The following is a 24,500-nucleotide window of genomic DNA, read 5'->3' as shown; positions in this document are numbered from 1 at the left end:
AAAAAGTCTTGATAACGGTTAATTGTAGAGTGTGACAGAAAGTGGATGATTATAACATAGCTGCTGTGATTGTATTGCCAAAAATGAGATTACAGCTCGAGGTGGATGATCCCTGATTGTTGATCTGGTCATATATAATATGACAAGGATATTTTCAAAGGAATGAAGGAAGTGATTGGTAATGAAAATCAAACATGATAAAAACTGAACAATACTTAATTGTAATTACATCCCATTCTGATATCTAGTTTTGACCATACTAACTTTGAATTACAGAAAGCAAAATGTTACGTCTTTGTGCCTGCTAAGTGTCATTTCATGGTTTACACTAGTTGTGACACAGTGCAGTCTGACAGACCCACAGCCTCTGTTCTTCTTTATACATGAAGCAGTTTCAGACATTCTTTTTCTTGAAAGCCCCCCAAAAACCTACAACTTCCTGCAAAAAAAAATCTCTTGTTCTGTTCTGGCAAAGTTCTGTTTTGTATTGTCACACACCTCATTTTAGACCAAATACCTGTCAGACAATGTGTGTTCTTTCAAAAGTTACAGCCTAATCAAACGGAAATTAAATCAATTATTTTACTAATGTTCAAGCAGTGAATTCATTATTGGCGGAAAGTGTAATGCTATTTTTGTACCATTTAGTTTTTATTGTGTTTTTATACAAAATAGTACAATCTTTCTTTTTTTTAAACAACTTTTTGTATTGTTTTCACCATTGAATGCTCAGCATGTGAGGTCTTGAATGCTCTCCAATGTAAAACATAGGATCTTCTTCCTTTTAATATATATGAATGAATGCTTATTGAAGCAGGACTTGGATTGATAGGCTAATGTTTTTAGGCTCTGTGATAAGCGGGTATCAGATCCCTCCCTGCTGACTCTTCCAATTGACACCACTCTGCTGATTACCTCCATCACCAAGGTGATTCTGCAGGGGCTACAAACTGCCATGCAACAATTCTCAAGCATTAAAATGATGTCATTATTGTAGTTATTATCGTATATTGATGTAGTTGAGTATATATTTATATCTGGTTCACTTTGATTATGAAGATTGAGCTGAATGAATTTCCCCAGCACAGAAAATGGGCATGTGTGTCAGAGCACACCATATCCCCTCGGAACCAACACACAGGACTCTGATGCTCTAAGCTCATGGTCTAAAGCACATGGAGTAAAGTGTATTTAGGACGTATCTGAATTTGTATCTGTTTGTTTTATGGTGGAAAACAAGGTTGCTGCATCAAGTGCACGGTACAAAGGGGTTATACTTAGTGTGTTAATTAATTATGGGTTTGTTTTGGATGTAACATCTAAAAAAAGCAAAAAATGAGTAGTGTCCCACATTCAATTTAAAAACCAGGTGCACTTGTACCTGTAAGAGAGTGTGTAAGAAACAGAGTGTGTGCTCATTGTGGGCCCGCCTACGTGCACGTTACTCACCTTAAAAAAATACTTTAGAAAATAATCACCCTTGAAAATACTGACTTCCGACCAGGCTTTTCCTCTGCCTCACCATAGCAATGAACCAACAATGTTCCTTACCGCATGTCATCAGTTCCAACACACCCATGGGTTCCCTGATGTGGGCGAGTGCGTTTTCTATTGAAAGAACTTGGATGCTGGACAGGAGAATGACAACATTGTTGGTCTGAATCTAGCATAGGCACTTGATATCCAGTGTCTCTCTCTCTCTCTCTCTCTCTCTCTCTCTCTCCCCCTCTCTCTCTCGATAATATGACTCAAGTAAAAAAAAAAGGACCAACCCTTTCCCCCTTTCTTACAAACATATCTTAAAAAGCAAAGGGATGCTGGGCTCAGCTGTTCCATGGTGCTCTCTGGCAGGCTTTGTATTTGGGTTGAGGCTTTGAGCGGATTGCTTTGAATTGAATGTGGCTTCTTTCCAATTCCCCGATCCTCTGTGCCTCAGCCCGCCACCTGCCTGAGAATACTCCCCATCTCTCTGGGAGGAAGAGCAAACAATGTACAGCTCTAGACAAATAGCACATCTAAAATGGTTGGATATCAGTCCCAACACACCATACCTCTACACTCCTTGTCTCAACATCAATATTTTTATCTTCCTGATTTATAAAGCATAATGCTGCCATGAGACTGGAGAAGTTATGTTTTCCGCTTTTTCGTGAACAAAAGGACAATGAAAGATTTAATGTTTTTATTTCATTGAAGCACAGGCCACCATTTGATTCATGTCAGTAAAATCAAATCCTAACTAACTACATGATTCTCACTTGGAGGTGATAACGATCATCATATCTTGAAAACTTTCCCACACCTATTTGACAGGTCTGCGTCCAACAATTTCTGAAACCAAGTCATGAGAATCACATGCAGCAAATGGCTTTTGTGTGTAGAGAGCGAAGAGATTGATGATATAAACTTGTCTTTCAATCTCTGTCTTTTAGCTTTTCACACAAATACAATGAGATGCAACAAGTCAATAGTCCACTTTCCTATTCGAATAGTCGTAGACTTTTGTATCCCACTGTATTTACATCTCTTTTCTTTACAAAGACAAAGTGCAGGACTAGGAATGAATTTAATTGGGACTTGATATGCTCTTTGTTATTTTCTCTCATTTATTGAATATTGTGATGCTGGATAGGGCTGAACTATTTGGGGAAAATATCAAATTGCGATTTTTCTGACAGACATTGCGATTGCGATTTGATATCCGATCATAATTACGCGTACACACGCTGGAGAGAGCGAGATGTGTTGAAGAGGGGAAGGGGAGAGAGCACTGAATGAACACGGTGACGGTGTAGTAGTGACTTGAGCTCTCTCTCTGTTAGCAGTCTGTTTCTTTAACGACTTTAATAGTCGTGGTGTTCATTACCTCACGGTGCCTGCGTGAGACATTTTCATTTTCATAGGGAGTAACAGTCCCAAACGACCCTAATGTGGTACTGTGTTTTCTAGACGGGGCGTCACTACTTTCACTGACTTGTTGGCCGTACACTTTTCATGCGGCTGCCTGTGGTGTTGTGTCGAGCACTGATACGGGTTGGTGGTGTTGCCTCGTGATGAAGCGTTTGAATGCTTTGCACAATACCTTCTTTTGTTGAACATCTGTCAGCTCAAACCCGAAATACTCCTGTCTCACCGAATTGCGGCCTTTTTTCGAGACTAAATTGTCAAACGTTGCTTCTGGCTCCGTGGAGGCCACTCCCCTAATGCAATGTTATTCACTGTGTGTTGTTGGTCGGCGTATACGCAGTATTCTTAATCGCAGCCTTTTGCCATTTGCAAATTTCGATTTTGAAAACGATGAATCGTTCCGCCCTGATGTTGGATATGTTAACAAAGCCAGCAATGCAAAACTTTAAAATGCTCCCTGTAAGACACAAGTCCAGGTTTCAGTCTGCTCTTTCCTGATGTTTGAATTCCGTTGCTCTGGCCCTCAACACCAGGGCATGCCCACAGAGCACAGGCTTTTTCGACATCAGTAGATATGGTTTGTATTTTTTCGGATCTCATACAACAGTACAAAAACGAATGGTCCAAAAACGCGTGTACCTTCCACCCAGATGGAAACAAGTTCTGTTTTTACATGTTGTGTTTTGGGAATGCTACCTCACAACTGACACTTCACTTGGCTCTGTGAGTCATTTCTCACAGATGTTTCTTTAAAGACAAATGTAAAACACAGTTACTAACTAAACCTGATCTGCCACAGGGATATAAATTGCAGTATTTACCTGTGGAAAACCTTTAATCTTGGTTGTTGATGTTCATGTCAGATCAGACTCCTGCTTGTACAGTTTCTTGTTTAGAAGAAGTTATAGCAGTGATATTCACAGTAAAAGTTTTTTTCTGTGGAGCTAAATCTTAAATCTGTTAATCTTTTTAGTTTAATCATCACGACAAATGTTACGTTATCTTCCTCCAGCAAATGCAACCACAGCTTCTGTGTCAACTGAAAATGACAAATTCGTCACTCTTAACTGATTTTATTCTGTCATATAAAAACAAAATACCTCTGACAAGAAATCATCAGCCATTACACAGGATCAGGCTGAATGATCAAAGTGAAACACAGATAATTAAATAGGCCTGCACAAAGTTTTTGAGATTTTTATTCATGTGACTGATCTTCCTTCTCTCTGCCTGTGCTCTCCTCACTGGCTCTTTGCAGCCCTTCATTTTCCAAATCATACTCTAAACTGGAAGGAAGGACATTATTCTGCTGTCTCTCTTCCCCCATCACATCTTAACTGTTTCCCCATTCCGGCTGGCTCATCTCTGTATGGCAGCAGTTTAAGAGTAATCGTGGTAGAGCTCTAGTGTTTGTTCTAGGGGCTTCATTTTCGTTTCAAATATTCAGCTGCAAGTATGCAATAATATTTCTCCCTCTAATGTACAATCAGGCCTGTGCGGGTGAACAGAACAGAACTGGAAGGTTTAACACGCAGTCAGAAGTGCTATGTGCTTCTCTGAAACAAGTGCTGCTGTCAAATCTGTTCAGTGTAAGAAATATGATAATTTAATCATAAACTAGGTTTTTTTTAAGGAGATGTGTTGATGAAGTTTCTGACTGACTGAGTTGTTGTGAAAGTAATAAAAAGACCAGTCAGTCATCTCAGTCTACTGTTGGCCATGGAAGAACCTGGAAAAAATGATCAACGATTAAGCATCGGACGGACGATGCAAATCCTAGCCTATACACAGACACGCACAAATAAATACTATATTTACCCCACTACGTTTCATAATGATACAAAACAAGTACACCATAATTGTGCTGTTGCTTCATTGTAGAGATGAGTGTAGTGCTCCTGCTGTCGCTTGCTGTCTTTCTCCATCTCTCTCTCTCTCTCTCTCTCTCTCTCAAACCTTGACTGTAACACTGTTCCTGCCCTTTTACACGGATCCTCTCCAAAATTTGATGGGTTCCTCCCCTCCCCCTCTGCAAAATTTCATGACAATCAGTATAGTTTTTGAGTAATCCTGCTTACAGACTGACAAACATACAAACAAACGGCAGTGAAAAAATGCCCTCCTTGGTGGAGGTGGTAATGCTGCATGCTCTCATGCACAACAGAGACCCGCTGTTAAACCGAGGGCTGCCTGCCTTCCCCCTAAGCAGCTGATGGAGAGAGGGAGGGAGAGAGCGAGAGCGGAGCAAAGAGCACTGCACGCTGCTCTACAATGAAGAAACGGTGTAAAACATACAGTTAGAGATATTCTTTGTTATTTTAAGTGTAATTTAAAAAAGCATCATGAATCACTGCCGTTGTCACAAAGTTTTGATTTATTATTTATCGCAAAAGTATCTCTTACTTAACTTCATTTGTACTCTCCTGCTAATCTTCACTGAGCTCATCTGATTTTTAACAACTTAGTTTTCCTTCACAACGTCTTATAATTTGACTTTAGAAGCAAGGCTTACAAAGCTTTGTGAATTTGTTTAACTTTTATTTAACAGACATTGTTATTCATTGATGTATTCAGTTACATCAGCCAGTTACTCATCTAATGACTGTGTTAAGCTACAATAAATAGTTTTTAGTATTCTGTTCCCTTGTTGTGTGTATAAAAAAACCACTACAAGTATAATGAATTCCACTACATCAGGGCAGTTCAGGAGGTAGAGCGGGTCAGCAGAAAATCAGTGATCTGTGGTTTGATCCCGGCTACTCCAGTCTGCAAGTCGAAGTGTTGCTGGGCAAGACACTTAAGTCTAAAATGAGTGTGGGGATGGGGAGTGTGACACAGAAGCACTATAAATAGAAGCATTGTATGTGTGTGTGAATGGTAGTGTGGAACACTTTGAGTGGCCGCTAACACAAGTAAAGTGCTAAATAAAGGTCGTCCATATACAACAACTACACTTAGAAATTAGAGGAGAAGAGTTAAAGCAACAGCTGAACTTGAACTTTGACACTGATGACTTGGCTCTGGCTGCTCCCCTGCATATCTTGGAAACTGTACAAGGGCCTCAAGCAAAGCGATGATTTGTCTCTGTGATCTGAATATTTATCAGGAAACAGTGATTCTTAGGAAAGTAGCAAAAGCTGCGAAGTGTTATGTATGATGAACTGAGAATAAAAGCTGACAGAATTATTAAGGAACCTTTTCATCCACTGCACAGTGAGTTTGGTCTTTTACCCTCAAGGAAACATCACAGATCATCAATGGCCCAACAGTCCCCTTAAATTGAATCAAGCCACAACAGATTACACACACATAGTATGTGTATAAAGTGTAATAATGCTCAGTCCCCTAAATATGCCCCCCCAAAAATGATTCCCTGGGACATCTTTGAAAATGTCAAAAAATTTAAAGAAAAAAAATTCTTGGAGCCGCCCCTTTTCCAGGATCTATGCAAATTTGAATGGGTCCTTTCTTGGCCTATGTCCCATCTTTCCACTAAGTTTCTGGGAAATCCAATCAGTAGGTTTTGTGTAATCCTGCTGACTGAATGAAGACATTAACAGAGATGAATTCATAACCCCCTTAGCAGAGGTAAAAATCCTTTGTCCCATGTGCTGCCAAGGGAAAAGATGATAGGTTCTCCTGACTTTGCTGCAGTTTCTTACATAGTACTTTAATGTGATGTGGTATATTCATGAATGTCAATGTTGAGATTTTGTGCTGTGTATTTCTAGGCTTATGGGCTTATGATGATACTCAATTTTTCATATTCGTCAACCATATTATTTACCTTTAAATGGGAATGAAGCTTTGGAAAGTGAGGGAAATAAAAAGAGTTTATAATTAAGAGTAGACTCTAAGTCTTGTTACTTAAGCCAAATATCCAAAAAGTTGTTTCTAACAAAATCAAGGATAAGAGTTCTGGGTGTACGGGAAACATTCATGAAAAGTGAGAAAAGTGTCTCTGCTTGCACTCTCTCCAGATTACCTCTCACAAGGTGTGGATCTGAGCGGGATTGAGGTGATCGAGAACGACTTGCTGCTAATCAGTAGAGCCAGACTGGAGGTGGAGAACCAAGCCAAGAGACTGCTGGAGCAGGGCATGGAGATCCAGGTACACACACACATTCACAAGCACAAGCACAAGCACATGCACGCACGCGCTCACACAAACACACACACACACACACACACACACACACACACACACACACACACACACACACACACACACACACACACACACACACACACACACACACACACACAAGATAATCTTTTTCTCTAACGTGAAGACCAAGTGATCTAATTGAATATATTACTACTACTATAGTAATACTATTTGCATGGAGCAATAGATTAAACTGAGTCCAATTGGTTATTTGAATGGCTAGACGCATGGACATGTCTTCATTGATCATGGGTGTGTTTTGGCCTTTAATCGCCAGATGAGCTTGCGTCTTAGTGGATTGATATTATGAGAGCAGATTTTCCAGGTATTGAGAGAGAACACTTCTCTACAGAGGAAACAGGCAAACATCTTTGTGTATAACAAGCAGAGTGTACGCTCATTGTGTATGTAGGCACATATTACTATGTTATTAATGCTCCTTGTAATAATAGTCAAATACTGCTCCACTGACTTAAGACCATTTTTTTCTGGATCAAAAGCACAATCACTGTCTGCTGCCTCGAGATACCAATGCACAAACAACGCTCCTGACCACATGCATTTTAAGACCAACAGGGCTGTGGCGCTAAGATGAGTATGGGTGCGAATGCTACATGGGCGTTGGACAAGAAAATGACATTCGCATCGGACTGAAACCAGCAAAGACATTCGCTTGGTGCAAATTTGCATGTGCGGAATGCTGTTGGGTTTCAGTGACGGTTTCTATCATCATACGAAAAACATGGCAAAGTACAACCGAGCAAGTCTAAGAGCAGCAGAGTAGTGAAAACTCTCTTGTTTTACTATTGGAATTATTGCTGTGTGTACATTGTACTGGATTTATTGTTAATAATAATGCAAATTTAATTTATAATTATTTATTACAACAGGTAAACATTAATGGGGAAGAATTGAGTTTACTTTAACGGCAGGGAGACTCCAGGGATTGGGCATTGCATTTTTATTATGTTGGGGAACTCATAAGAGAGGGATTTTAAAAAGTGGTCATAATAGAAGATATTCTGACTTTTCACCCAGAGAGTGAGATAAACTTAAAGAACATTGATGCTACAAATCCCACAGTAAAGCTCAACGGCATCTTTGTGGCCACAACTTCCCGTTCTAAGTGTGTAACACAGGCTTTCTGTTAAAAAAACCTCCAGCCTCAAGGCTGATGCAAGATAACGCTGATATTATCATCAGGTTCAGACTCTTTCAGAGCCACTCGAGACATCATTCAACTGTTTGTACTGGCTTGGTTAGACTCGTGACAAGTGAACGTGTAAAATCAGTAGCTAATGAAAGTGGGAGCAGATCACCAAACAGGCCTGTTATGAAATATTCATAATTATACTGTATATCTATCTCTAATATCAGCCCATTTCTGTTAAAAGTCTGGCCTCTGTTTTGTGCAAATAAACAAAGTTTAACAGTTTTAGGATTATTAGGGCTGCAACTAATGATTGTTTTTTACTGCAGCTTGCACAAAGAAAGCACATAGAGCATGTTCCCACTCGAGGCCTGCCTACTCAGCTGACGTCCGCTGGCGCTTCAGTTTCATAATAACCAAATATATACACTTAGTGTTTTGCATTGATTTATTTGTGGCAACCGCCACAATATTAACACTGACAAACACATACTGATTTTCTTAGTTTTTTACTATTTCAAATGTAACATCTTATGGGATGGGTAAAATATTTCTGATGATTAGAATATTGCCTCAAGTAATAATAATAATAATAAATTATAAGTTATTTAGCACATTTAAAAACGCTCAAAGACACTAAACAACATACACAAGGTTCAACACAGATAAAGGAAATTAGAGCAAAAAACTAAAAACATTGTTGGCAACGACCTGGATTACAATCATCCTGCACAGTCATGAATTTGCTTGAGATACATGATACATTTAGTCAGCAATCTGTTGTTTGAAAGTTACATTGTCATTTTGATCAATTGTATTTGTCTTTTTGAGTATTTTCAGTATTCATTATTATTATAATATATTATTATTTTTACTTTTATTGATATTGTGATAATATGATTTTTGTGAATTCTTTTAGCTATAAAATGTGATATTAAGACCGCCCTATTTCCAATTAAAGCGAAATGGCCTTTTCATGATAATTTCATGATACTTTTTCATATGGTTTGACTTTGACAGATTTCACAAGAGGCCAGGTAGAATCCAGCTATCATGAAAGATTTCACGATAGTGAGTGAGTGAGACAGAGAGAGAGAGAGAGGGAGAGAGAGAGGGAGGGAAGGAGGGAGGGAGAGAGAGAGAGAGAGAGAGAGAGAGAGAGAGAGAGAGAGAGAGAGAGAGAGAGGCAGCGGGATACTCTGACACTTCTCAACACACATCCATGCCCCTCTCTCCTCAGTGTACTCCACCCTCAGTAGAAGTATTTTTATCCTGACCACTGCTGGAGTAGTCTTGGCTAACAACTTCTATCACTCATTGAGTTATGTGTGTGGACATATGGGGCTCTAGAGACACACACACACACACACGTGAACACAGCGACAGCGTCTTATATCAGCTCAGGAAGTTGTTTATTGTGAATGTTATGTAAGCAGTTGGACGTGCTGCCGGGGCTGAGTGGGAGCGAGCTTCACTGCAGCGCTCTCACTTTGTCAGCAGAGACCCTGTAGCCCATCTGTTGAGTGGGAGCTCAACTGACCCACGTATAAGAACCTCTCCTCTCCTCTCAGATAATGATGTGACCCGTTCACACTCGCTCTCCAAACTCCATTGAAATGAACAACTCTTTTTCACCATGAAAGAATTCCAGCACTTATCCAGAGTTTGTCTAATTTCTGGATAAGGGAGTGAATTTTCCGGAATTATTTGCCGTATTGTATCATATCCTGTATTGTTAGAATTCATAATCTTAACCTACCTTTCAGTACTTTTAGTTTATTGTTCACCTGCGATCTAACAGTATCATTTTGAGTGATGGAGCACAGCAGTGAGATGCATCCATCTTGTGAAAGAAAGAAAGAAGACTGCCTTGTTCCCACAGCGCCACTGTTCCTTTGTGTGGAGATATAATAGAGCTGCAAAAATAGATGTATTAGTCTGTCAATCATGTCCTTGATTTATGCATAGTTTTTTTTTGTAATAGATATGTCAGATGCCGTCACAATACCCTAGAGTCCAAGGTGACATCCACATGTTTTGTCTGACCGACAACTCAAAACCCAAAGAAATTCAGTTGACGATATAAAGTAAAAAGGAGAAAAGTGCTCACACTGGAGAGACTTTCTGGGCTTTGCTATAGATACAAGTAAAAAGATTAGACGGTGAACTCTCTTCTCCTCTGCCACATATTCACAACTGTCTTTCATTAAATAAATGTGCGGTGTGTTTCTAGCTGCTGCCGTCACCTCTTTTCATGAGTGTTTTGTGTGATAAACAACCAGACGCATCAAGTTCATTTAATCCTGTTAAGAAAAAACAACAACTCCACAGACAACTGCCAACTTCCATTCTCTTTGTCTTCCTCTATCCTTTTGTTGGTCAGAATCCGACCCAGGTCGGCACAGCTCTGCAGGTCTTCTATAACCTGGGAAGTCTGAGAGAGACGATCAGCAGTGTGGTGGGGGGATACCGCACCACCATACAGGACAACATCACAAGTGCTCTGGACATCAAGGGCCTGACGCAGCCAGCTAACCCCAGAGGTGAGGCCCAGGATGACTTGGTCAAAGTATTAAAGCTGGTTGGTGAACAGACACTGCTCAGCCCTCCTCCAGTTAAATGAGGCTGTGATTCACACACACACACACACACACACACACACACACTGGATAGATTGTCCTAATTTTGTATTTTATGATTTGACCTAGTTCATTAGTTTTCTTTATCCAAAATAGATTATTATACCATGGCCACAGAGAATAGCCAATTCTGGCTGTAGGGCCTGTGTTATTTTCAGGGCTCTGATTGAGCAGCTACTTCATCGTTCTAATTAATGAACACAGTATTTTCAGATAACCAGCCCGCATTAGGTTAAAGATTCCTCTGCTGGCATCTTAAGACTATTTTGTAGGATTATATCACTCAATACAATGTAAACTTAGCAAAATAATACTATATATGTTTCTCGGTCTTTTGAAAACAAGAATATAAGTCTGGTAATCCCGTGTACAGACCAAAAGCAACAATTAATGTGCACTAACAAGTAAAATGATAGTGGAATAATTATTGAATAAAATATTCTTAAAATAGGCACTTCAGAAATGTTGTCAATCTTCCTGCACTCCTGCATTTTCAGATGTGTACAAACGATCAGAAATGCTCTTCTTTACCAGCTGGAAATGTGAACTCATGGTAAAGAATGGAAATAAGGGATGATGGTACTGGTTTCACAAGAAACAAACAATGTATGAAAGAATGAATTTCTCCCCCCAGGAGCTCCAGGCAGAGCAGTGCTGCCGACGCCAGGGAACACGGCAGCCTTCCGCGCTGCCCTGTGGACCAACTTGGAGAAACTGATGGACCAGATATGTGCTGCGTGCAGACAGGTACAAAGCTGGCAGACACCATATCTTTAGTGTTGTTTCAACAGAAAGTAAAGGCAGTCGACAGGGACATTTCCTTTGCTTGGTCTTCACAGGTGCAGCATCTGCAGAAGGTCCTGATGAAGAAGAGAGACCCCGTCACTCACGTGTGCTTCATTGATGAGATCAGCAAGGTGGGTGGACACCACTGCTCCTGCTCTGGTATCATAGTGATAATAATAATTATAGCTGCAGTCAGCACAACGGTGACAAGTCTCCAGTTTAACCCTGTAGCAATTAAAAAACGGAAAAAAATATGAATTTGTTTTCAAATTTCTCACAATCAATATGAAATATCCTCACATATTCAAGCATATTGACCCTGTATCCATTCATACAAATTATACAGCAGTCTAGTAATTTATTCATTTATCGTGTTGTTATTCAGTGGTGAAACAATTGTAAAAAAAATTCAAATAAACAATTGACACCAATGCTGGTGTTATACAGCTGATAATTCAGCGTCTCATTGTTATCTTAGTTTAAAATTTTTTAATTATTTTTTAAGAAATGTCACTCAGTACAGCGCATACCTCTGCAAATGCTGATTGATGATTAACAAATATAGATAGAGGGTTGCCCCCCACTTCAGAATGCATTGTTTGAGAGCCAAGGTGGCATTTGATGAAATAAATGTGTTCATTTTTAGGGAACACCAACGATAGTGTGGCAGGTCTGTCAGGTCTGATGCTAACGTACGTTGGCCATGAGGACAATAGTTTTGAAATGTGGGCATGCGGAATCAGAAAGAAGTGAGCTCACCAGACCTTAAATGGTTTGAGGCTGTTTTGCATTGTGTGTAATGTAGGCGCCAGGTGTTGTCACAAAAAAAATAATGAACAGACACATAGTAATGACTGTGGACCATCTTTTACATAAGAAGAAAATTGGTCACTTTATATGTTTAGTCTTTCAGTGTGTGTATGGATGTGTGGATATTGTGGGATAATACACAGCACTTAACGTGTTAATAGATGAGATAGAGCAGTTTGTGGTGAAATATGTAAAAAAATATATTAAAATCAAAATTTTATTAAATGTAAATTGTGGGGAAATAAGATGGAAAGACAGACAGTCGTAATCATGGCAGTCATTAACACATCAAGACCATCATCAGGGTCTCACTCTCTTACCTCCGCTGAAACCTAGTTTTATAAATCAGAGCAGGAGACTGTTACTATGGAAACAAAGCTCTCACAAGTTACCCAGTGATGGAGGTGTGAGTTGCAGACCTAATGACATGTCTAAATGCAAGGCTCCCCAGCAGCTGTACTGTCACTCTTGTGCCAGTGAGCACACACAGTCCTGCTGTCAGCTGTTCCAGCAGTTAATGTTAAAATATATACGAGTGTTAATATTCCAAAGGAAGAGAATCATTCAGATTTGTGGATTGTGATAAACAACCTATAACTCATCATGGGGATGATAATATTTTGTATAATCAGTGTAGTGATGCATAATAAGCACAAACTGTTACACATCCCCCGGGCTTTTTTATGCACAGTTACACAGGTTAGTACGCTCTCTTACACTTTTTGTTCAAGTTGCCTTGATTTTTCCTACCCACAATCATGGTTTCTTCATGTGACAGTTATTAACTCACCATGCACAGGGGTGAAAAACACACTCTTCTGCTCTTACGAGCAGTGGAAGCATGGGTAGTGAGACATATGATGAACAAACCTGAAGAAGATTATTCATACTTAAGTTTTTGATGATTCTAAATCCTTTCATTCAGCTCTTACTAGAAATGTCTCCCACGATGCTGTGACTGCTCAATGCTGCTGCCAGGTTATTAACATCCTCTGAGAGATGAGGTCATTATTACTCCAATCACTGCTGCCAGGCAGTAGGTCCTTTCCTTTTGTTGAGCTGGTTTATAGATGTTAGGGTGATCAGGCTCCAAGTCTGAATGCTGCTTGAGATCTTAATTCCTAATAAGAGACAGAAGTGTTCTCGGTTTTCTTTTTGCACTGAGCCTACGCTGCATGGCATACAGTATATGGACAGCCATATGATAGTTGAAGGGGGGGATTATGGCTGGTTTCACACTTCCCACCAGACCTCTCTGCAGGGAGTCGCTCCCTTTCAGACTTTCACATTAGTGAGGTCCAGTACTGATAATGGATGATGAGGTCTGGCTCACAGCTTGTGTTCCAGTTCATCCAGAAGGTGTTGGATTAGGTTTGGGTCAGGGTTCTGTTCAGGCCAGTCAATTTCTTTTACAGCAAACTGAGAGGAATATTTTGGTGTGGATCCATCATCATGCTGAAACAGGAAAAAAGACAAACTGTGAACTGTTGGCACAAACTGGACATAACCCTGGTGTCTGAAACATCACAGTGTGTTGTACTGATGATTTTCCTTGTGAGGGGCCAGGACCAAGCCAGAAATATTCACCTGTTCTATTTCCCTCATAAACTGTTGGTCAATAAAGAAAGTAAAACTCAATTGCAGGCCCTGATCAGACCTGGCATCAACATAATTCGTTAAGGGATTGTATTAATATAGCGCTTTTCTAGTTATATCGACCACTTTTTACAGTCATCTCACACTTACGCATTCACACGGACATTACTACAATCCGCCGTACACATCGCTTTTCTTCTATCAGACATCTTTCTCACTCTTTGCCTGGGGCAACCTGGGGTTCAGAGTCTTGCCCAACTGCAGGAGTCTGGGATCAAACCACCGACCCTTTGGTTAGTGGTTAGTGGAGTTACCTCCTGAACCACAGCCGTCCCTCTGTCTCTGGTGATCCCATCACAAGTGGACAGCACTGAGTTCATCAGAATGTGTCTCAATGTGCCTCCAGTGATCACTTGTATTCAGATTTAACTTCCCTGCTGTATATGCTAATAAACACAAACATCATTTCTGATCACAAAGACCTTTGTTGTTGTCGTTTTTGCTCCTTTGAAATGGTAAGATAACAATAGAAATTGAATGTGTCGGTCAGTGTCAATTTTGTGGCTACAAATAAATAGATGTCTGTGAAACACTGATATGTTTGGTTCATTATCATCTTCAGTGTGGCTCAGGACACATTCACCTTGACACTGCTAATAGAATGAGGTCACATGCTTCCCTGACCATGTGGTCTGAGAATGTGTCCTCAATGCATCTTAGGTGCATTCGCACCTGAACTTCGAGCTGTCCACTTGCGATTGGATCCCCTGAGACGGATGTGTGTGAACAGGATGATAGATGTGAAAGTGAAGGTGAATCAGGTGAAGGAAGTAAGGATGCAATGGCTTCTCTGTTGGCTGCTCTCTAATTGAGGATTAGAGAGTCTCGTCAAATAGTGAAAGCACTTTCTTCATGCTCTGAGTGCTGAACTCAGCAACCATCTTGATTGAAAACAACCAAGATGGCTGCTGCTGATGAACAAGCATTTGACAAAGTATCTGAAATTTTAATTTTTCTCCTACAAAAACAACAACACTGGTTCACAGACATTGTGGTATCAAAAAAAATGCACTTTTGGGTTATATCTTCATGGTTGAATGCACTTATTGTTAGTCGCTTCTGACAAAAGCGTGAGGTTCATAAATGTAATCATCATCATATCATCTCCTCTCTGCTCTGGTCTGTTGCTCAACAGACATCACATGATTTGTGACTCTCACTGGTTTTAGGTCTATACATTGCGTCTGGGGGCATCAGGGGGTTAATAATGACTGCATCTGGAGCCTTATGGCTTTGGGACCTACTAAAAGAATTTCCTAATTTAGCTGTAGGACGTTTTGAGCCATTCTGATTTTGATATCAGTAATGCATTGGATGAGGTCAGTCACTGGCCTAAGGTTGTTGGTCGAAAAAGATATGTATAACTGTGTATCATCGGCATATGTGTGATAGGAAATTTTGTACTGCTGAAGTCATCATTTTTTTTATTACTTTGCAGTGCAACTTCCTTCCTTAAACCAAATTTCTGTCTCGTTTAAAACACAACTGCTTAAAACACTGAAAACAAAAACTTGATTTCTCTCTTTTTCTTCTGTGTTAAATGTTATTTCCTTATTTATATCAATAATATTGACATCACAAGCAGTAGCAACATAGCCAACCGGTCAAACTGTCTCATATCACTGGTAAAGAATGCCCACATGTAAACAGAAAACAATAAGAGCTGCAAAATGATCAATTTGTTACATGTCCCAAGGCCTAACAGTCCTCTCAAATTCAATTAAACTGCACCAAATTGCACAAACTCAACGATATCAGATTTAGATTTTTACGATGTGATTTTGAATTGGAAATCAGACGAACAGCACTGTAAGATCAGAAATACGTAGATTAGAGTGAAAAGGTGTTTACCATCACTTCATGCTACTGTGTTCCTCTTCTGTTTACCAAATGGCAGGATGGTCAGCCTGATATCCTCTATACGTTTTGGACAGATGTAACCAACGCACTAAGGGTGGAGTTTCACCGAGCGACTGAAGGTAAGATTGGACTTTTTCTCTCCCCTCAGGATGCTGAAAGTTTAACTGTCAATGCTGCCAATTCAAAACAAATAATTATTACTCACAGGATGTGCATCTTTAGGGTTTCTGTCAGATAGACAGTAGATGGATATTTCACCAGTGGGAGGCTTCATTTAGTGAACCATAATCATCAGGCTGCAACAAGCACTCAGTTAACAGCAGGAAATTGATTGTGGCTTAGAGTAACGAGCAGCCTGTTGTTCATGGAGCACTCAACTCATTTTGGCTGTGGTACAACCTGCATCGACACACAACAATAATTCTAACTTTAAAAAAAACAAACATCAAATGATCCAAAAAATCCAACAAATGATTAAACTCAATTTCCTTGTAAACAAATCAAAGTTACATTTACTTTGTGTTGCTTGCTGAAACGCATTGTGTGAATGCTTGAAGTCTAAGTGCCAAGGACATTTTCCTCTTTTGATGAAACATTGGTAGATATAGTTTCAATGCAGCATGTTTTCGTCCATGTGTACAAGCTCGCAATATTCCTCTCCTCTGCCTTTGCAGGCACAGTGCACAGCAATATGTCTTGGTATGTTACTGCATCATTGCTCTATGGCAGTGCTAGGACCTTTAAAATTGACTGATGTTCATTTTTTTTACTGGTTGTTGTAACTGTGGCAGGGACATGTATGAGAGTCACGGTGCAGAGCAAGGTTGTGTTTCAGCCTTCTACACCTACAGCTCACATTTCACTCACACTTTAGACGTGTAACTTTTGCGTCAGCGATTAACTACATGTTAGATGAAATCAAGGTGTAGGCTCAGCGCCTAGCCAAGCTGTTGCAGGCATGTCTGCGTTTTCATATCTTAAGCTGAAAAAAGAGATTTCTGGGTTAGGGTTAGAAAAAAGAGTGCTGAGCTTACTGTTGGCTTCAGTTTGTTTGAGGGAACCGACCAAAAAACACCAACTAAAACACCTCATGGAGAAAGATTAATATTCACTGTTCATAGGTCTAACTCCTCCTGGTGAGTCTTTCAACCAGAGACAAATAACTCTGACACAGTTTCTGACACAGATTTCATTCACTAATTAATTAGAGCTGCTCCACTTTTCTTTTTTCCTGAATTGACGTTAGGTTATCAACAATAAACTCATCACCTCCTATAGATTTTTCACATCAAGGATCTCTCAGCCTTTCCGATATACAGCCACATTTGGGCACCTGAAAACTGTGTTTCAATTCAGCGACATTTGTGTTAAAGTTCTTCATTTTTTTATTATCTTTCTGTTGTCAGAACTCACAGGTAGTGTGAAATGTAATTATAAATCTATCACTGTTTCCATGTGAATCCACAGTTGAGAACTACTAATTAAGAAACTGGAGAGTCTTTCTTCTCTCAACTGTCTGTGTGGATGTAATGTTGGCTCACTGATGCTATGGTTCCGGCTTAGAGGGTGCATACAGCTCTTTCATTTAATTGCATGCAGTGCAAAAATGTCTGAGACATATTGGGATTTTCCACCATAAAATTGGTGTATTTGATCATTAACAGTTTGGTCAAAGGCGTCCAGCGTGTTTTCCTTTCTGCTATTGCTAAGGACCAACATGAAAAACAAATTAAGTCCGTGATTGCAGCACAGAGGCAAATTGATTTTGGAGCTATGTGCTTCTTAGGACTCGAACAATTTCTAACTGATTGTAATTCCCCTTAAAAATAAGTACATAAACAAAATGAACTGTGGGTGTATAAGAATCTTTGTGATGCCTTTAATGAGACCTAATTATTCGAACAATAATATTCTTACTTGCGCTCTTTCTCTCTCTCTCTCATCCTGTCACACACGCACACACATACACACACACACACTCACACATCCGAGGCATCTCAGTAGAGAGTTGTCTGATTGCAGGGTCTAACAAAGTGAGAACAGGAAAGGCACATTTGTCGGCTTGTAGCTTCCGATCACACTCCTGCAAAACCTGCCATTTCTGTCATGCTGTGTGTGTGTGTGTGTGTGTGTGTGTGTGTGTGTGTGTGTGTGTGTGTGTGTGTGTGTGTGTGTGTGTGTGTGTGTGTGTGTGTGTGTGTGTGTGTGTGTGTGTGGGTGGGTGGGTGGGTGGGTGGGTGGGTGTGAGAGAGAACGCAAGAAAGAAATATCATTTTTAGAATAATTGAGCCCAGCCCTCATAAAGATTATTATATGTGTATACTGTAATAATCTGTACCATTGACTGTCCTCAGTTTCTCCCTTCAGTCTTTGTCGTAGCTGATTAAAAGATAAAAGCATTAAATGTGGATTAATCTGCCTCTGAAAATGGTCCTCAACAAATGCACAATTTCCTCCTGTTTGCTACATTTGCTAAAACTACTGTGTCCAGTTGTTTAAGGTAATAACTGATACTTTTTTAAAATTACACTTAATATTTTGGAGCTATTTTTTCAAACTTTGTCTTGAGCAGGAACCATTATGTTATCCACTGATTAAGTCTTGCATTCCTACAACATTGTTGGAATCACAGACAGTTGACAGTTTATAAAGGGGGTCAAAACAGATTAATCCACTATTTCTCAGGGGGTTCTTTTGGGTTATTGTTGTGACCTAAAATATATATATATATAGATACATAGATAGATAGATAGACAGAGATAGATCCTCCTACATGTGTGTGGTGCTTGTTATGATTGGTAAAGCCAAACTACAACATACTTTATCTCAAGGCACTAAACATTGTAAGGAACTTACAGTATTACAGAGAAACCCAACAGATCCCACAATGAGCAGCACTTGGCGACAATGGAGAGAAAAAACTCCCTTTTAACAGGAAGAAACCTTCAACCAAACCAGACTCAGGGTGGGCGGCCACCTGCCTCGACTGGTCGGGTGAGAGGAGAGAAATGGGGGAGAGAGGAGAGGAGGGTGGAAAGAGAGGGAGAGAGACTACGAACAGCTGTGTAGCCATTGTATTTTATCACTGTCAGACTCGTCTTATAATGACAATAATTATGGTGATACCTATAGATGTAATGATGTTGTTAATGATAACAGCAGCAATAAAATGAGCACCAATAAATAGAATTACTAATGACAATAATAATGCTGATGATTCCGAGGTACAATGGAACGACAACTCCGACCTCAGAGTTCCGAGGTAGAATGGAATGCAGCATCAGTAGACGACATGAAGTTCGCAGTTGTGATAAACATTTCCATGGTAGCAGCGAGCTATACCAAACAGAGACGTTGATGTTACACTGGGTAGTGTAGTATTTCTCAATATTTCTCAATATTTCTCAACATCGCAAATAAAACATATTTTCTTAAAACAAGATTGATAGCAGGTTCATATACCATCGTTTCACAATCTCATAGCTCGTGGTAAGTCTACCTTGGACGGTTATGACATTATGGCTAATAATCAAAATGTTAATTCAGAATATGAACGGGATTTAAACTTCGGGAACCTTACTGTTGAGTTAACGTAAGCGTAACGTTACGATGGATCGTTTGTGTTTACTCGTGCAAGTAAAAACAACCTGCGAATGTCCGCCCATTCTCTGTTGGAGGTGGACGTCAGTGACTTCGGAAGGATCTCAACACTAACTGGCTTTCGCGAGATCCCGTCACACAGTTGAAAAAATTTGAACTAGAGCGAGTGAGGCGAATGAAGTGTCTACTTGCGTCTTTGCATTTACTTTGTATGTAATCTCATTGTGCAAATAATTTGCTCCGCGTTTGGTGTGAACACAGCATAAGACATGGTCAAGGACTCACCTGAGCCGGCACTAACTATAAGCTTTATCAAAGGAGGAAGTTTTAAGTCTGACCTTCAAATTAGAAAGGGTGCTGCGGAAACTTGCGTGAATCAAGCGTGGGGGAAAAGTTGCAGTGATCGAAAAATGTTGCAATTTTGGACAGAATTTGTCGGGATTAGCTGTACTTGCATTAATTGCTGCAATTTTGACATCCTGGAAGGACCGACTGATTCAGCAGAACCAGAGATGGCATCAGTTTTAGTCTACATATTCTTCTATTTTATCATCCTAGTGCTACATTACCAACAATGCAACTTGACCAAAGTTCAGTCTGATATTAGGGTTTGTATCCTGGTAAAGGCCTGGTAAATGTACTTCTTTTTAACTTATTGTCAAACCTATAGTCTTCAGAACAAACTGACAGTGAATCAAGTGACATGAAATGAGGACATTGATCGAACTTCAAAACAGGTCCCTTTGACGTCACATGGAAATTAAGCTTTTGGTTCTGACATCAAGCATGTAACCTCCTCCTCTCTTTGTGCGTGCAGCACATGAATGAAATGTGCTATTTTTATAGGTTTTTATGCTTGCGTTCATGTTTTGTGTTCTCTTTCTACCTCCTATATTGACAGGTTGTTGCATTCTCTGTCCATGTATTTTCTTTTTCACGCCAAACTCCTCCAGCATCACTATTCTTTATCGTTGTGTTAAACCCCTACCTATTAAGATGAATTTGACTGATGCTACATGGGGAAGTAAAAGTGTGTTAGAGGCAGTAAAATTAATATATATACTAAATGCAGAAGCTGGAATGAAATTTGCATCATATCCATTCCATATGGGGTCTTCAGAAAATATTAAGAACCCTTCACTTTGTGCACACTTTTGTTTGTTGTAAATTTAATTGTAAAAAGATGAGATTGCAAACAAAGCAATCTTTCTGTGGGGACCAACTAAGTTTTTTCTAATTCTGCAATGCTGTTAAACAAACTCAGACTCGGACTCCGACTCATCTAGCCACTCTAACATTACAGCCTGATTGATGGGAGTGCTGCTGAGATAGTTAACCTTTAGGAGGGTTGTCCCATCCCCGCAGAGGACTGTTTGGCTGGATGGCCAACTCAAGGCAGAGTCCTGGTGTTTCCAAACCACACTTTGGTCACATTCACATGTAGTCAAATGTTGTTTTTTTGCCTCTGTCTTCTATTTCTCCCTATCTAGCCTCGTCCTTTCTGAAGCAGGCATTTGATGGAGAGTATCCTAAACTGTTGCGATTGTACAATGAGCTGTGGCGCCGCCTGCAGCAATACAGCGCCAGCCTGGGATCTCTAACAAGCAGCGGAGGAATGGACACATCACTGGACATCATGGTGCCAGAGACGGACACCCAGGACCTCTTCACACATGGCAAACAGGACTACAGGTGAGCCCACTCACAGGTGTTTTTTATATAACGTGTAGACTACTTCCTGTGTTTTACTGGCTCATGGTTGTTGGCTGCCTTGCTGCTGCCACGCTGATTTGGGGTCTCGTGGGATTGCTACATTGCTGATGTGAGAATAAAGATTTCTATTTCCTTACCCGTCCAGGGGAAATGTTGTAAGTTCAGCATCAAACTTCATTCCCTCACTGGCCAAGAGTGGTCTCCAGCAGTCGTGAGAAACACCAACGTTAGCTTTTATTTCTACCAAGGTCTTTGCTCATACTGAAGTTAACATGCTAACCAGCTAGCCCCTGTCGGCCTGTCATGCGAACACACAATATAATGTGTTGGTTGTCTTTAGAGTAAATGGTCTAAATGGATTGCATTTGTATAACGCTTAGTCTAGTCTTATCAACCACCCAAAGTCACATTCACCTATTCACACACACACACACATTCATACAGCACTGCTATTTACCATGCTTTTTGTATCACATTCACACACTGTTGGCTCAGCCTTCAGGGGCAATTTAGGGTTAGCTGTTTTAAGCTACGTGTCTTGCCCAAGGACACTTTGGCGTGCGGACTGGAGGAAAAAGGGACTGAACCACCGACCTTTTGATTAGCATAAGACCCAGTCTAACCCCCAAGCCGCAAACACCAAACAAAAAACTATTCTTCCTTGCCCTTCAGGGCAGGTATGAGAAATAAATATATATTTTGGGGGTTTAAAATAAAAATGATTGTGGTAAAAAAAAAAGTATCTTACTTGCCTTTTTGGTCTTCCATACAAACAGATGGTAGTATGTGTATTATTACTTAATACTGTAAATTAAAAACTGTGAATATCATTATACCATCATACATTTGTGTTAAAATATTTTTAAGGCAGTAAAGTCTTGCGAGTTTATCATCTTATATCCATGTTGCTGATACTTCGCAGGCCATCAGTTACATTATGTTCATACATTCTTCCTCTCTTATGCTTTTGTGTCAATTTCCTTGTGTGAATGTGCGTGTGCGTGTGTGCGTGCGTGCGTGCGTGCTCGCACCAACAGCCCTGAGAAGGCTCTGAAGGACTCTCTGCAGCCATACGAGGCAGCCTACCTCTCCAAGTCCCTCTCTCGCCTGTTTGATCCCATCAACCTTGTGTTCCCCATGGGCGGTCGCAACCCGCCCTCCAGTGATGAGATGGACAGCATCATCAAGACTATCAGCAGGTACGTACAGTCCATGCAAATTTGGGTCTGTCAAAACAGAAACTGACTGAGTGACAGCACTGTTACTGTTACTCTTTGTAATCTTGCATGTAAGCAATGGAGAAAATAGAAGAAACCAATTACAAATCCTTTCCGCACTCTCTGAACACCAAAACTTGTTGGCCATCATGTCGCAATTCCATCTTCTATTTCACATTTTTGGCAAATTACAATGCCACTTCCAACCAAGTTCACTCTTAAGCTGTCTGTGTGGTTCAAACTATTTTTTTATTATCATCCGAACACATTTAAGGTTAAACTGTTTATTGCTGATCAGCGACCACATCATAAGTCATGGCAGAAATCCTGGTGGGACGTGATTCTATGAAAATGGTCATAACAGTGCAGACTTTGGATAAGTTTCTTCTTGAAAGAATTAGAATTACACTCAGCTGTGCATAGAAAGAGCGGCAGTAGTTGTGAGAGAGTAATCCAACCCTGCCCACTTCCTTGCACATTAAGGATTGGCCAATCGTAGAGGAAACGTTAAAAAAATTGTTTGATGCAGGCAGCTTGGCACGAAAGAAAGAGGGTTACAGATGTGACCAGTTGACAAGCTACAGTCCATCTCTGAACATAGTGTATAGCTTCCATTTGGTAATTAGGCAGGTAATATTATTGTAATGCAATGGACTGTGGGTTTTTTTTGCAGTGAGCTGAATGTAGCATTGGTTGATCCAGATCTCTCCCTGGCAGTGGCCAAGAATGCTGCCAAGACCGTCCAACTCTTCTGTGTCAAGTCTGAACAGCTGGTATGTATAGTATGAGAGCCCGACTGTTATATTTTTTAGGGGGGCCAATGCCGGTATTAATATAAGTGAATAAAACATTTCTGATTGCGATATATCAGCTAATATATTATATTTGCCACGAAGAACCCATTAAGAATCTGCAAGACAGTTTAGGTGCGACCAATGACTCATTGTGTAAACAAGTGTGTATTGTAAACAATGCAGTTGGAGTGCGCTCTGCTGGACAAACGACGTAACGACACAATGTCTGCGTTTTTTATTCTGTAAAATAAAAGTTTTCCATATTGGCGCATATCTGCAAACATAAACTCTGATACTGATACAATTGTATCTGCCAATTGACTTATCGGGCTGTATACTGAATCATATGTGTGCATTTCGGCGTAATTCACAAATTCTGAATTGTAATCATAGAAAACAGATTTATTGCAGTTGTTCCTCTTCTATATATCCTGGGCATATACCATACACATCCTCCCTGTGTGTCTCTTTTCAATCTATCCGTCAATTAATCACATCTCCCTTCTTCTGAAGTTGTGTACTCAGGGTGAGGCCAGTCAGGTGATTGGCCCATTAACAGAGGGCCAGAGGAGGAACGTTGCTGTGGTTAACTCCCTCTACCGTCTGCAGCAGGCTGTTTCCAAGGTAGGAGCGACATAAATACTGCCTGTTTCTCCGGTGAACGAATAAACCTGCAAATATAAAATGTATTCATTTATCTTGCCCATGTAAGCTTGGATTGGCTTGAACCTAACTAGACCTTATTCAAATCTACCTACCAAGCCAGCTCCTGAAAGAAAGCAGCATTCTAGTAGTTTAGGGTCTTCTTTAGTGCATTCCTGTCTTAGGTTATAATATGCTGGTGTTCCACAGGGTTATATACTCGGTCCATTTCTTTTTTCATAGTTGATGCTTACACTCTAAAATATAAATGGACTGTACTGTATTTATATAGCACTCTTCTAGTCTTATTGGCCACTCAAAAGCCCTGTACAGTACAAGACACATTAACCCATTCACACACACACACACATTCATTCAGCGCTGCTATTTGCGCTTTATCTATCACATTCATACACTGCTGGAACAGCCGTCAGAGGTTCTTGCCCGAGGACACTTGGCATGCAGACTGTGGAAAGCGGGGATCGAACCCCGACATTCTGGTTAGTGGACGACCCCTCATATCTCCTGAGCCACAGGAGATGAGCCACGTAATGAGAA

General features: G+C 40.2%; 1 protein-coding gene across 1 annotated transcript in view; it reads left to right on the top strand.

The window, feature by feature from the left end:
* The window catches only part of cog5 (component of oligomeric golgi complex 5), a 54,067-nt gene that overhangs the window by 21,980 nt on the left and 7,587 nt on the right, over positions 1 to 24,500 (top strand). The window contains exons 7-15 of the mRNA XM_035610929.2: positions 6,888 to 7,018; positions 10,609 to 10,768; positions 11,499 to 11,611; positions 11,704 to 11,781; positions 16,014 to 16,095; positions 21,067 to 21,268; positions 22,327 to 22,488; positions 23,180 to 23,279; positions 23,814 to 23,924. Coding sequence (XP_035466822.1) covers positions 6,888 to 7,018; positions 10,609 to 10,768; positions 11,499 to 11,611; positions 11,704 to 11,781; positions 16,014 to 16,095; positions 21,067 to 21,268; positions 22,327 to 22,488; positions 23,180 to 23,279; positions 23,814 to 23,924 — 1,139 coding nt within the window. The remainder of the gene's footprint in view (positions 1 to 6,887; positions 7,019 to 10,608; positions 10,769 to 11,498; positions 11,612 to 11,703; positions 11,782 to 16,013; positions 16,096 to 21,066; positions 21,269 to 22,326; positions 22,489 to 23,179; positions 23,280 to 23,813; positions 23,925 to 24,500) is intronic.

This window comes from Scophthalmus maximus, chromosome 12 (genome assembly GCF_022379125.1).
Source record: "Scophthalmus maximus strain ysfricsl-2021 chromosome 12, ASM2237912v1, whole genome shotgun sequence".
In the NCBI taxonomy this organism is placed as follows: Eukaryota; Metazoa; Chordata; class Actinopteri; order Pleuronectiformes; family Scophthalmidae; genus Scophthalmus; species Scophthalmus maximus.
Note: the sequence above shows the minus strand (reverse complement) of the source record. Positions and strands in the feature narration are given on the sequence as shown.